This window comes from Carya illinoinensis, chromosome 15, assembly GCF_018687715.1.
Source record: "Carya illinoinensis cultivar Pawnee chromosome 15, C.illinoinensisPawnee_v1, whole genome shotgun sequence".
Classification (NCBI taxonomy): domain Eukaryota; kingdom Viridiplantae; phylum Streptophyta; class Magnoliopsida; order Fagales; family Juglandaceae; genus Carya; species Carya illinoinensis.
Genome location: NC_056766.1, coordinates 11,809,306 through 11,824,205, shown reverse-complemented (window position 1 = coordinate 11,824,205; position 14,900 = coordinate 11,809,306). Strand labels below are relative to the sequence as shown.

Genomic DNA, 14,900 nt, shown 5'->3' with positions numbered 1-14,900 from the left:
CCATCCACGCATTTTCATTTCTATTTCTCATTATTATTATTATTATTATTTTTTAAGATTTTCTTTCGGCGAACAAGTTTTGTCGCGGTCTGGTTCTGCCTTGTCTGAACGACTATCCCATTTGACGGTTTTACCCCTCTATTAATATCATCAGTACACGAACGCAAATATTCGGTACGGAACGATTTGGTTTTTGATCAAGTTCAATGCTACCGTAACATAATGTATGGCAAGGGGGGGTAAAAATGGTAAAGCGGGGAAAAGCTAAATGAATAAACAATTATCGTACCGTCAGAAATGGGGAGTGCTTATCGGGAGCGTTTAAAACATGACAGGAAAGACAGAGCTGTTAACACGAACACATAACCAACGTTATATATGTATATTTTTTAATAATAATTATTATTATTATTTTAAACAAAAAAACGGAACGTGGGACCGCATGCTTTTTGACTACTTTGCCAACCTCATTAGCTGTAAGTCGTAATCCAAAGCCGCTCTCTTACTCCAATCAACGGCCATAATCAACCGTCGCAAAGACAATAACCGAAAAAAAAAAAACCAAAACAAAAGGGAACACAGAGAGGCAGCCACTTCTTTAAAATAACTAGCTTGAAGATGACTTCAACGTCTTCCACGTCGGATGGGCCCACTAACAGCCTGTAAGAATCTCACGTGATCTGAGTTTGAATCCCTTTGACTTTTTTGGTGTTATCTAAAGAAAGCTCACTCGCTACTCCCCCACGCCCCTTCCCCCGGAGCGTGACATTGTTTCTATCCACTCTTCCTAGCCAAGTTGTCAAAATAATACAAGTCTCGTGTATTTTATTTTTAAAAAATAAGAAAATATATTTTTTAATAATAAGCTTTTTAAAAAAATATGTAAGATTTATATTTTATAAAAAGTGATGTTATATATAATTATTTTTATATATTTTTTATATATTTCATAAATATGATTAATTATATTAATTTTTTAATACGCAGTTAATTATATCAGTAAAATCTATAAATAAATATGTAAAAATGGTTATAAATAAAATTTTTAATTTTGAGAACTATAAAATATATGTGAATGAAATATTGAAAAATGTAATTTTGGTCAAATATTTATTATTTAAATAAAAAAAACAAGTGATCTTGTATATATTAATTAAGGCCGTATTTTAACATTATAATTTTTTATAACTTAAGATATAGTATGCTAATTTGATTTTAGGTTTAAAATGAAAAATACACATTAATTAGAGGAAGGAATGGTCTTACATTCATTATTTGAAAAATACACGTCGGCGTACAGTCGTGGAGAAAAAAGTGAATTAATACGGGACTTATATGAAAAAAAAAATTATTTTTTAAATTTTTTTTATTCATGTAAGTCCCCTTGAATATAAAATAATTTTTTTATAATTTTTTTTTATTCATTCCGTACAGCCGACTGCACACCGACTGCATTTTCTGACTATATCTAATAAAGTCCTTTTCAAATAAAGGAATATGCAAGAAAATAGGTAAAAGAGAATGGTAAGAATGACGGAGAGTATACAAAGAAGTTCTAAACAATAGGGTTGCCTACTATTTTTTTACATCAATATTATTTTTTTAATGAAATAAAATTCACCCATGCTGTTTTTTTTCCATACAATTATAGCCCCATCCTACCATTGTCATATTAACTTGGGTTTGTAGACTTGATATATTATTGTATTAAATAAGTTGATTTGATAATCTAACTCAATAAAGATTCATTATATTTTTTGATGAATTTTCAATAAGGCCCAAGTCGAAGCTAACACGGCTAAGAATTTTTAACATGTTTGTGATTTAAGAATAACCAAAAAGAAAATTCACGTTCACACAATATGTCACTTAAGTAAAGAATTTACTAGAAATTCACTTGAACAAACTTTTAACAAACTTTAAACAGTGAATTCTCTCGACACTTTATTTGAGCGAATAATTCAATAATTATGAAATTACGCTGTAAACAAAATAATCAACCACGTAAACATTTATTTGTAAGCCTTATTTTTTATACGCTCATCATATTGTTAATTTAGAAAGTGGTGTTAAAAAATTATTGTTGTTTTATTTTTTTAAAAATTATAATAAGTTTGATTATAAGTGGTACGTTAACTTATATATAGCAAAAATTAATTAATAATTTAAATCAATATTAAATTAAAAATTTAGATTTAAAAAATGCTATGAGACAAATTAAGGGAGGGAGGGAGGAATTATCCCAACCAAGAAAGAAAAAGGGAATGTTTGGAGCGTGAGACCACGCGATGTATACAAGATAGGGGATTGAGTTTGGACAATCTGAACGGGGAGAGGTATCATGATTGCATCGTAGCCGCCCAGGGCATATTAATGGAAAATTGGAGGACGAGTGATGTAAGTTTACGGAGAGGCAGTTGGGCAGTTGATATTACAGCTGGCTACAAATTGTAAGACACCGACTCGCTCCCAGAGTTTTCAAAGACCAGTGGACTTGGACGGGACTGCAAGGAAAATTTCAAAAAAAAAAAAAAAAGAAGAAGAAACAAAGCCTTCCTCAGATGTCCGGACACAAATAATTCTCCGCAAGCGGTTGTACTGTGGGACCTTGTGATTGATAATTGATATTGAAGGGTCTTTTTTTTTTTTTTTTTTCGTTAGTTGGTTTATTTTCCTTTTTCTTTTAAATAACTTTTCCTCCTTTTTCAATTTTATCATCTCTAATTTTTTTTTATTTTAAAATAATTTTTCAAGTGAAAATCTTTAAGAATATGTTTGAATATTGAGCTGAATTGACTTTTTTTTTTTTATAAATAATAGTGAGTTAAAATGATAGAATGAGTTTTATGAGATTCACTTAAGATGAATTTAGATGTATTTATGAAAATTTAAACAAAATTATGAATATCATGTGTAGAGATATATCGAGTTGAAAAAGGTTATAGGTCCTACTTTTAAAGAGGTTTTGAGTTAATATAAATTTAGTGATTAGAGAGTTGGGTATTTAGATATTAGACTCAACTTAAAATTAAATTTAAATGAGTTAATTTATGTTCAATCCAGCTTTCAAACAGGGCCCAAGTGATTGGTTTCTCGATATTGTATCTCGGATAATTTAAAAGAAAATTTTCTCAATTTGATGCCTTTCATAGTCTTATATAGAGTTTTAAATTCAGGACGTCTGATTTACACAACTCGTCTCCATCCTTTAGAATTAACAATTAGATAGTTATACAAACCATTGAATCGAGATTATAAACTAAGATCAATAACTAAGATTATCAGATCCTCTAGATGATTAGATATCTTCCATGCTTAACTTTTTTAAATATATTCATTATCTTTTTAATCATCATTTAAATTTAATAACTTTTCAGATAGAAATATATTAATGCACACCATTAAAATGTGATGAGAATTATAGTAGCCATTGGAATTTGGTGAGACCCAAGATGTTCCCTTCCAACCCATTTGCCGGACGGTTTGGTCCCACATAAGGCCTCGTGCCCAATTCCAATACCAATAACAAAACCAATATTGCGTGGAAAAGGATGGTTTGCCATTCTCATTGTAAATATTATTTTCTTTTTTATAATAAGAGATTTTATAAAAATAAATTTATAAATTAATAAATTTGGCATAAGATATTAGATTTTATTTATCATAAAATCGATATAATATTTCATATTAAACTATATCAGTTTAAAAATTTATTTTATATAAATCTAACACTTTCTTAGAAGAAAAGCAAGATGGTAAAAGCCTCTTTAGCACACAACAAAGAAAGAGACGCAAAGGAAAAGAAAAGCTACCCCACCTCTACTTTGCAGCCCATAGACAGGAAGGAATCAAGGATTACAGCATCACTGACTTTGTTTTGTTTTGTTGTTTTGGTCCAGGACCCGAGGCAAATTTATGCACATTGTTTTAACCCACCCTTGTCTATACTTGAGGCAATATGGACTCTGGGTTTTGGGTAAGCTTTGGAACTTCATGAAGTTTACTCTTCCAAACTCCAAAGTGAGCATGACCCGTTTTGAGAATACATTTTCATCGTATTTGAATAAATTATCAAATGATTTAGAGATAAGTAATAGTAATATGCATTGCGAAAGAATGAAGGTTAAAAACATGAGGTTGTAGCACGAGCTCGATTCCAAGAAGAATAATTTTTTTTTCTAATTTTTTTATATCACAATATCACTAAAAAATACTTATCGGGACACACAATCAGGACATAAATCATTTCTCTTCTTTTTATTAAGAGTATAGAGACCGTTTCGATTGTGAAACGTTCTCAACTCATCTAATCTCATCATTATAATTTTTTCAAATTTTTACATAAAATGTAATAAATAATTCAACTTTTTAAAATTTTAAAACAATAATAATATTAAAAAATAATATTTTATTTAACTTTTATTTAAAATCATATCATCTTATCTTACTATCCAAACAACTTAAATAGTAACTATAATGTGCTTATAATAGATTCTTATTGATTCAGATCACTTATAGTTTTGATCCGAACTCTAAAATTTAGAATAGAAAAAATAAAATAAATACATAATATCAGTCCTATAATATTTATAGTTATCAAGAAAATTTCTTAAAATATACTCATTAAATATTATATAATTAATTTGATAAATATATTTCCTTTTATTTTAGACCTTGAAGTCTAAAAAGATGTACATTCATTTGTTGCTAGAGAGCTAGGAAAAGAACAATCAGAATTAATAAGCTGATAGGAAAAGCTTGTCGGGATGCTACCCTCTTTTCCATGTATGTGTGTGTACCTGCTCCTGCACGAACCAGAGATGGTCCCACTTTCCCTATGCAACAGCCCAATTCCGCATGAAAGGCGTGCGACTGTGCAAGTTGCTGTGCAAATGGACAGAGAGAAAGAGAGAGAATCGGAATGCTATTATGTCCAATAGTAGAAGTCTAGAAGAAGCCCAACCACACGATGAATAGTTTTGGACTTCTCCAGGGATTAATATATGGATTTATAGAAGGATCTTGTTTGTTTGGATATGTGTGTGCCCCAGGGACACTGGTCCCCTTCTCAAAATCAAAGAGATTTTTTCTTAAACGAAAAAAATAAAAAATAAAAAATAAATCAAAATCAAAATCAAAGAGAATTTGGATGTTCAGAGAATAAAATGAGATAAAAATTTTATAATTAGTAATAAGAGGTTTGTAAATAATAATGAAATAGTTTGAATTAAGTATTTATTGAATTTTAGAAAATGAGAGAAAAAATTGAACAAAAAAATATTATAAAGTTTAAATATTGTTATAATATTATTTTTATTCTGAGATTTGAAAAAGTTAAATTTTTTTTATTTGAAAATTTGGAAAATTTGAAGTGATTAGTTTGAAAATTTTGTAATGATTAGTTTGAAAATGTTTATATTTGAGTATTGTTTAATAATTAGATAAGAGACGAGACCAGATGAAACATATTTTCAAACATCCCTAAATCATGAAGAGATCTGTCTTGCTTAATAATTTGGATAATTTTGCATTTAAGAGTCTTACTATTAAATGCTATATTTTGCCTTACTATTAATAAAGCTATGCTAGCTAAACATGTTTGGAGGCTTCTTTATAATCCATCCTCCATGGCTGCTCAAGTTATGAAAGATAAATATTATAAATCTTCTGAGTTGTTGGATTCCAAGATAGGATTTGGGGCATCTCAAATATAGAGAAACATTTGGTCTGCTATGGACTTGTTGAAGAAATGGCTACTTTGGAGAGTTGGTAATAGAAAGAAGATCAAGATATGGAAAGATAGATGGATACCAGTTCCATCTACTCACAAAATCCAATCACCTGTTAAGAGGTTAGATAGTGAGGTAAGAGTAGAATAGCTTATACACGAGGATAGGAGTTGCTGAAATAAATCTATCATTGAAGAAGTCTTCACACAAAGGGAAGCGTAAGCCATATTAAGCATTCCTATTAGCAAAATGTGAGTGGATTATAAGATGGTTTGGGACTTTGTTAAAAATTGGATATTTTTAGTTAAAAGTACATATCATTTAGTTCACTCAACAAAAAGATCACGTGGAGGTGAAACTTCAGATCTACCAGATAGAGAGAACTGTTGGAATAAAGTGGAGTTTTCATGTCTTGAATAGTGCTAAAATGTTCATATGAAAAGCCTATAATGAGATTCTTCCTCCTAGATGGAATTTAATAAAGAAACAGATAATCACTTCAAAGTTATGCCCCATATGTGAGATAGAAGAAGAGATAGTTTGCCATGTGCTATAGAATTGCCTAGCAACAGCTGATGTGTGGTCTGTAAATCAAAGTCCTGTGCATAAGTGATGTTAGCAGTTTAACGATTTCCTAAAGCTATGGAAGAAACTGCTAGTTAGCTTAGGAGATGAACAATTGGAAGTGGTGGTTGCTGTCATGAAGAGAATTTGGTATAGAATGAATGTATTTCTCTTTGAGAATAAATTTGAAACACCTCAGAAAGTGTTTTCTGCTGCTCAACAAGGACTAGAAGAATTTTAGAATAGACAAGTTAACATCTTAGGAGACCAAATGGTTCAAAAAGTTGACAAAAGTTTTTGAAACTGGTGTCATCAAGGTGATTTGATGCAGCTATGGATCCAAAATCTAAAAGAATTGGAATTGGAGTTATGGTTAGGGATTTTGAAGGGAAAATCCAAATGTTTTTGTGCAAGGCTATCACAGTAGAGGCTATGGAAGTGTGTGCTGAGTTAGGTTTTAAAAATATACATTTTGAAGGTGATACACAAGCTGTAGTTATAGCTGTTTCTACAACAGATGTGAGTTGGGCTTGGAATTGACTGGTTTCTAAGATATTAGAAGTATGTTTTGCTGCAATAAATCATGAAAAGTCCAATTTGTATGTAGAGAAACTAACATAGTTTCTACAAATTGGCAAAGTATGCACTACTTGATGATGCAAAGAAGATATAGATGGAGGAAGGATCAGATTGTATTCGTAACGTGTTAATTACGGATAAACTTTGTATGGATTCTATTTCATGAATGAAATGTTATGATGTTGATTTTTATTTATTTTATTTATTTTTTTAAAAAGCTCTTACAAACTACAAGCTATACTTTGAAGAAATATTATATTAGTTTTCACATGTATTTGAGTTCATTGATCTCAGTCTCTTGTTGTATTTAACTATATAATTTAGTTTTTGAATATATTATTTCTATTAGAATTTTATGAACAACTGTATTTATTTACAACCAAAGAAGAAAAGGAAAATATTTTATTTATCAGACCTTAAGACCAAAAGGAAAATAATTTATTTTGTCAAAAATGATAATAATTTTTCATAAAGTGTGATGATGTATATCAGAAAGAAATACAAGAAACTATGATTTTTCATATAATAATATAATATAAACTTTAAGCTTTACAATTAAAGAAATTTTTTAAAAAATTTACTACATTAAAAATAATAAATCTATCTCAAATAGTGTTATTAATTTCAGGTTATTTATTAAACTATTAAAGTTATCTAGAAATAATGAAATATTTAAGTTTCAAAATTATATATCTTAATAAATCATTAAAAGAAAATCACTATTAAAAGAAAAAAAAATATTTAACTACATATTTGTACTCAATTATAAAAAATTCAGTTCAATATTTACAGAACTCAAAATTAAATGAAATAAAATGCTGCACAACATTAAAATTTAATTTTTAAATAATTCTTTTAATTAAAATTTTATGAGCAATTAGTATAAATTTGAAAGAAAAAAAGAAAAGACTATAACCTAATTGTTAAGCCCAAATTATTTATTTCTCACATCTAAAGTCTAAAAAATTAAAAATAAGTCCAACCCTCCCTCTCCAATTTTAGACAAAAAGCCCAGCCCATTCCTCCCCTACCCCCAATTTCCACACCACACCGTTTAACCAAACCTTACAAACTCTCTCTCTCTCTCTCTCTCTCTCTCTCTCTCTCTCTCTCTCCCACCCACTAAGATCTAACTTCTCCGTCACTCTATCTTGTGTAGTCAATATTTTGCCAGCACCCATCGTCATCTTCCACAAGATCTGAGAAAAATGTTCTCCAATGTGAAGGGGAAAAAAAACCGTTTGGTTTTTGGTCTAAAAATCCCTCATATTTCGCTTCTGCATGTTTTGTGATTACATTGAACATGTATTTTTCTAGATCTAAGTATATATTAGATATTGTTTTTGGTTGGATCTGATTTCATTTTGACCAATTGATGTAAAGAATGGTTTTCAGAAATCATCTAATGGATCTTGTTTTTTTTTTTAGATCTATACATGTATTACAGATTTTGTTTAAATTTTATTTGGTTTGACATATATGGGTATGGTTTTTTTACTAAAGTCGTTGAAATTCTAAAATCTTAGTCGTTCTGTTTGGGTTTTATTTTATGTAATGCATATGCGTATGATCTATTTGATCCTATAAATTAAGACACCTTATGCATACAAGATGTTGAGATTCAAAGCGAAAAATATTAGGATGGAGAACGTTCAATCGGTGAGAATGTTTCTGTTGACGACGTGTTTCTTGTGCCTATGGGCTGGGCTTTCAAAAGTCCGGGTCTTTGGTCTAGTGGCCTACAAAAATAGAAAAAGGATCAATGGAAGGTGGCTATTAGGTGGCCGAGGGAACTTCTAATGCCTAAGTCAGTAATGTTCTTAGAAAGTACACAGGAGAGTAGAGAGAAAATAGAGAATTTAAAAGATATATCGAGTATATAGAGCATAACCCATTTCAATACCTAGGGGTTCCCTTTTATACATTGTCTCAAAGGCCAAGCAGCCATACCCTACGATTAGGGGGAGGGGTGTCCTCTTGAAATCCTTTTTGTCATATCCATTTAATGCGTTGTGGCCCTCTGAGAAATGAATTTAATGCGATGTGATTCTCTGTTAAGCACATTTAATGCCGTGTGATTCTCCGTTTTATCTTAAGATTTAGTCTCGTCAAGATGGTGTGTTATTCTTTCGTTTTCGCTGAGGCAACTTTCCTGTGCTCCTAGGATAGCCGATTGTCCTCCGCTCTGAAGCTCTGAATCCAGTTTATACGGATCGAGAGCCCTTGGGTGGGCCACCAAGTGCCTTGGTGGGTAAAGGCCTTTGGGTATTGGGCTCAGCCTTTGGGCTTTTTGGGCTTGAGTGACCCATTTCATTATAAAAGCAGAGGTAAAATAGGAAAAAAAAAATAATGAAGAAGAAAGCTGTAAAGAAATAAGTGAAAAGTGTAAAAATACACTTTAGACCGTCGGTGAGAGGTAGATAAAAGAAAAACGATGGAAACTTCACGACAAAATAGAGGAAAAAATTAGAAAAAAAAAATGGGACGAAAATTCACTGCTCACCCTTGCATTGACACTTATTTAATAGAATATAAATATAGAGAAATGATATTTGCAGTCGTGGTTGTGCAAGCAACGTGCAGTCGCTTTGAAAAAAATAATTAATATGGGATCCACATGAAAAAAAAACTAATTTTTTAATCGTGGACCCTACTCTTTTTCAAAGCGATTACGCGGCGTTTATAATTCCACGACTGTATGTAGCATTACTCATAAATATATATATATATATATATATATATATATATATCGCGGATAAAAATTAAAAATAAAAAATAAAACAGCGAGAACTTTTCACAACCACTGCCCTTCAACCCTCAAGGGCCCATAAACAACTTATGGGACTTGCATCTCCAAATTTGGTACAGAAAATCATATAATTCAATGAACAGATTTTCAATTGCAGAGGGGGCCAGAAGATTCGGCAATGAATGTCAACCAAATCTAAATTATGAAGAAGATATTATGATATCATTCTGAAAATGATCTCAACGAAAGAAGGCAGGCACTTAATTCCATATATATGCAAAAACCATGGACTGTGTACGTACAGTACTACAGCCAAGAACAAAGAAAAATACTTGAGAAAATCATCTTAACATGTGACTTTTAAATTAATTCCTATATAGTTTACAACATAAACATGGACACAAGAGCTTAAAACTAGTCTAGTTAATGAGCTCTCACAAAGAAAATACTCAATTCAGGCCCTGCTGCACCATCTGGATTTATCATGTACAAAGCTTCAGAGTCCTTAGATCCAACAACCCTCTCGAATCTTGCTCTCATGTAAGTCAATTCCCCATCTGCTGTTTCTTTATCTGAAGGGTTTGGAAGAACCCCAGCACTCATCGAAACCCCTCGCAATTGTTGCATCACATACAGTTCATCTTCAGACATTTGCTTCCTCCTAATGGAGTACCCAGTTTTTCTCCCATTACAGTAAACAGCCCAAACAAACTCCTCCAACAGTTTCTTTTTGTGAGTTTTGGTTTCACTTTCTAGAGCAATTCTGACCATATCTGATGCCATTTCCTTTTGAAAAGCACTCGAATGCATCGGCAGCTCGATAACGAAGATTGGCATGCAATGAGGGTCCTCTTGTATGGCTAGACTCACTCTCCCTTTGCGATAGCCGAAAAGAGTTCCCGTTGTAGCATTGTCCTTGAGTAAAGGCTTTCTGGGTTTGCCCAAAAGTGCCACCATCTTGCACCCTGAGGTCAGCATAGGGAAGATCTTGAACATTTTCAAGAGCCCTCCGGTGGACTTTGTGCGTTTCTTATCTCCTGGTTTATGCCGGAGCAAAGATATTATTGCGGGATTCTCCATTTGAAAGAACGGACTAGAGTGCACAGGAGACATTTTTGGAGATCTGTCTTTTGTTTTAAGGTTTTGGTTCAAGAAAACTAACTACAATTCTTTTGTCGGTTTGAGATGGATGTCAGGAAACTTCTAGCTAGGTTGGGTTGTCCTTGGAATCTTTGAAGTGAGAGATCAGATAAAAAGCGGTCTTAAAAAACTTGAAGTGAGTGCCAAATTTAGCATGCAAAGAAAGGAAGGGGGTTGAACTTCAAACCTGATAAGATCAGTAAGAGGTCGGACCACAAAGTAAGTGGGGAAGAAAAAACTCAAGAAAAAGAAGGAAAAAGCTAGGGACTGAGGCTCTGCTGTTTGGCATGTGCTTCTCTGATCATTACATAGAGCATCAACATCACTTTCTTTTCTCCAAAAAACACATCCCAAAACCCTCGCTTAATTATTGAAGGTGCAACTCATCTTTCCTCCAAACGCATATACATCTGATCCTCGATCCTGTTGTTTGTCCATGGATTTTTCTTTTCCTTGTGACCCTCTTTTTAGCATCTTTTTAGGTTCCTCCTTTCCAAAATGTCATATCATATATACAAATATTTTCGCATAATTCAGACTAGTTAGAAGCATGCAAGGCAATAGTAATAAAGAAAGGAGGGTCCAGCATTGCATTTAATCTGGAAAACTCCTGGTTCTTTTTCTATGATCATGCACTTGTTTAGTTCAGAGAGACACAGATAATGTCTGGTTTAACTCATGTCTGGTAAACAGCTGTCTATGATGTTGAGTCTTTTTTTTGCACAACCTACAATTATTGATGGAGGATGAAAAAATACAAACAAAATTTAAGGGGGTCTACATAAAAAATTAACCAATGACATGACTTACATAGAAAGTGGCAGTGTCGGCATGCATGGCCATGGTACCACGAGCATTTAATAGATTCAACCATATTTATTGTGTTAGATATATATATCTATATATAATAAATGAGTTACATGAGAAAATAAATGTTGTGTAATTTTTTGAAAAAAATGAATAAATATAAAATTTATATAAAAAAATTAATTTTTTAAAATTAAACTATATATTTTTTTAAAACGACTATATAACATTTATATATTTTATAATTATATGTAACATTATTTTATATATATATAAATATATATACATATATATATTTCATTTGTGGGTACTTGGACCAGTACCTGTAGCACCTGGCTCTTCAATATATGCACCTCTTATTGCATAAATGTAAATCAAAATTTAAGGGCTTGTTTGAAAAATATAATTCGTCTCATCTTATTTGAAATTTTTTTATAATTTTTTTTTTAATTGTAACTTAAATATAAATATTTTAAAATTTTAAATTTTAAATTTTTTTTTCTAATTATTACCTAATCATTATAATTTTTTTAAACTCTCAAACAAAACATAATAAATAAAAATTATATTAAAAAATTATATTCTAACAATATTTTGAATTTAGAATTTTTTTTATTCAACTTCTTCTCTTTTCTTTTTCATAATCTAATAGAATATTTTAACTTAAATCATTACATTATTATTTATAAAATTTTATCTCATCTCATTCTTCAAACACCTTGTTCCAACCAAGGATCAGTACGGCCTGCAAATTAACAGGCAGATAGAGAACAGTCAAAGTCTTGCTAGCTAGCTGGAGTGATCATAACCCTTGATATTATAACTAATTAATCATTTAATTAAGTTGGCAAATTATGTTAGTTAGTATGTTGAAGAAAGTGTTAAGTCTTTTCATAGACAAGACTTATGTGCACGTTGGGACAGATTAGCATCCCTTGTTGTAATTAAGGAATATAACCCTTCTTCGTAGAAATATAGACAAAACAAGTGAATTTGGATATATCCTGTTGTTTCATGATTTTGACTGTTGGTGTATTTTGATTTTTTTTTTAATGATATTAGAGGTCAAAATTAGTGGACAACGTAGTATTTTCCTTCTAGCTATACTTATTATTAGAATTCCACGTTATTCACTACATACAACATATGATATTATGGAATGTATGTAATATGTCGATATCTCTTCAAATTATATATATATATATATATATATATATATATATAGAAAAATGATACGTAGTTACAATCGTGAGTGTGTAAGTGCTGTATAATCATTTTAAAAAAAGTGAATAAATACAGACTTACATAAAAAGAAATTAATTTTTTAATAATATATCTCATTCATTTTTAAAATAATTATACAACACTTATACATTCTATAATTATATATAACATTACTTTTTTTATTATATATATATATATATATATATATATATATATATATATATATATTATGGAATCATTCATGGTCTGGTTGGGACACGTGGGCCGAGCAGTATTGCCTTTACAGCTTGGCTTTACCCTTTTACTGCCAAATGAAGCATGCACCAAAGCTACTAGCAAATAGGTATTCATGACAAGGTGATCATTTAAATATCTCAAAGTACTTGATCTATGAGTCACGACCGTTCAAATTAAATAAGATAATTAGGAAAAAAAATACAATTATTTGCACCCTCAAACTTTTCTGGATTTAGCATTTTACATCCCAAATTACCAAAAATTGATACATGGTAACCTCAAACTATAAAAATTTGACATTTGCACCATTCATTGAGATCCGACGGTCAAGATTGTGTGACATGATGTATTTTTTCTTCTCTATCGATCAGAAAACATAATTCAACTGGGGTGTGAATTGTGACCTGTAAACTTTTGGTAGTTGGAGGTGTTAGTAGTAAAAAAATCCAAGATACAAATTGTAAAACTCCTAGCATGTAGTTGGAGGGTGCAATACATACATACATACTTTTCCCATAAATTAAGTAGAAAAATGGTATTTGTAGTCGTAAAGTGCACAAATATCATGAAATCTCTTTAGCAAAAGTAAGTAAATACGATACTCATGTAAAAAAAAAAAAAAAAAAATTCAATACTGAACCCCACATTTATATAAAAAGATTGAGTAATGTTTGGATTTTATCTAGCATTACTCAATTAAGTATCACAATATATTCGAGACACATAAACAAATCAAATATGTTTAATGAGTCAATGACATAAATTTTCATCAAAAAGGAAAAAAAGAAGGCTATGCTTGAAGTTTCATTTCAAGTGAGACGTCGATCAAGTGGAATGGGACTATAAATCAATTGGTGATCATAGTAGACAAGTAGAGATTGGCTAGCAAAACTTGATCAATGGAGGATAATGTAGTGTGTGCATAGTTTTTTAAGTTCGAAATTATTTTTTAGGCAGCTTCAACGTCTTTGCCTTGGAATTATGTGTGTTTGTGTACATGTGTATATATATTGTGGTTGTGAATCGCACTTCACTTTTTTTAGTTATAAACTTATATACTATTTCCCTCTTTTTAGCAATCGCACATGCTAAGAAAGAAGAATTTCCCCATGTATATATACCGATGAGAAGTGTTAGATGCACAAAAGAATTTTATAAAAGTAAATTTATAAATTAAAACTTGTTACGATAGAAAATTTTAAAAAACCATGATTCACTGAGATGCAATTGGCTAACAAGTTAGGCATCTATTTTAGTATCACGTTCTTTCTCATTGTGTAGAAGGTCCTTCTCCCTCTCTCTAAACTCCCTTGATGGTTTGAAATGGGAGAGGAGGGGAGAAGAGCTCTTATCCCTTCCTTGCCCCTTTAGTACTCCATGTCCTCTACACCATTTGTCTTCCTCAAATTTTCCCTCTACTTCATCTTCAACAATTACGCTACTCCTCCTTGTTTTTTTTTTTTTTTTTTTTTTTTTTTTTTTTTTTTTTTTTTTTTTTTTTTTTCTCGTTTTGGGTTTTAGCTTATTTTCAATATCTTGGTTCAAACTTTGGAGGCTAGATTTACTATCTTTCATCCATGTTAGCTAAGCACAGGCTCTATCATAGAGGATCTCTTTCATGAATCATGATCTTCACCACACCCTGCCATTGAAAAAACCAGTCCACCAGCATATGTCCCTTACATGTTGCCCACCCACAATGCCCCTACGCCTTGTTTGATCCTTTTTGTGTTTTTGTAGGGTTCTTCCTCAATCTTTTGTCCTATTACTTTCACCAACCACGGGCACGCACCTGATTGTAGACTAGAGGCTCACTAAACTACCTTCTTTCACCACATGGCTTGTAGGGCTTGAGGCAGTACATGGGATCC

The 14,900-nt window shown here is 31.2% G+C and overlaps 1 protein-coding gene across 1 annotated transcript; it reads right to left on the bottom strand.

Annotated features, from left to right (window-relative positions):
- Nucleotides 1-9,855: 9,855 nt before the first annotated feature.
- Nucleotides 9,856-11,374, bottom strand: LOC122295484 (protein MIZU-KUSSEI 1-like). The gene has a single exon (XM_043104521.1). The coding sequence runs from the start codon at nucleotides 10,732-10,734 to the stop codon at nucleotides 10,045-10,047; it is 690 nt and encodes a 229-aa protein (XP_042960455.1). The 5' UTR covers nucleotides 10,735-11,374; the 3' UTR covers nucleotides 9,856-10,044.
- Nucleotides 11,375-14,900: the final 3,526 nt, after the last annotated feature.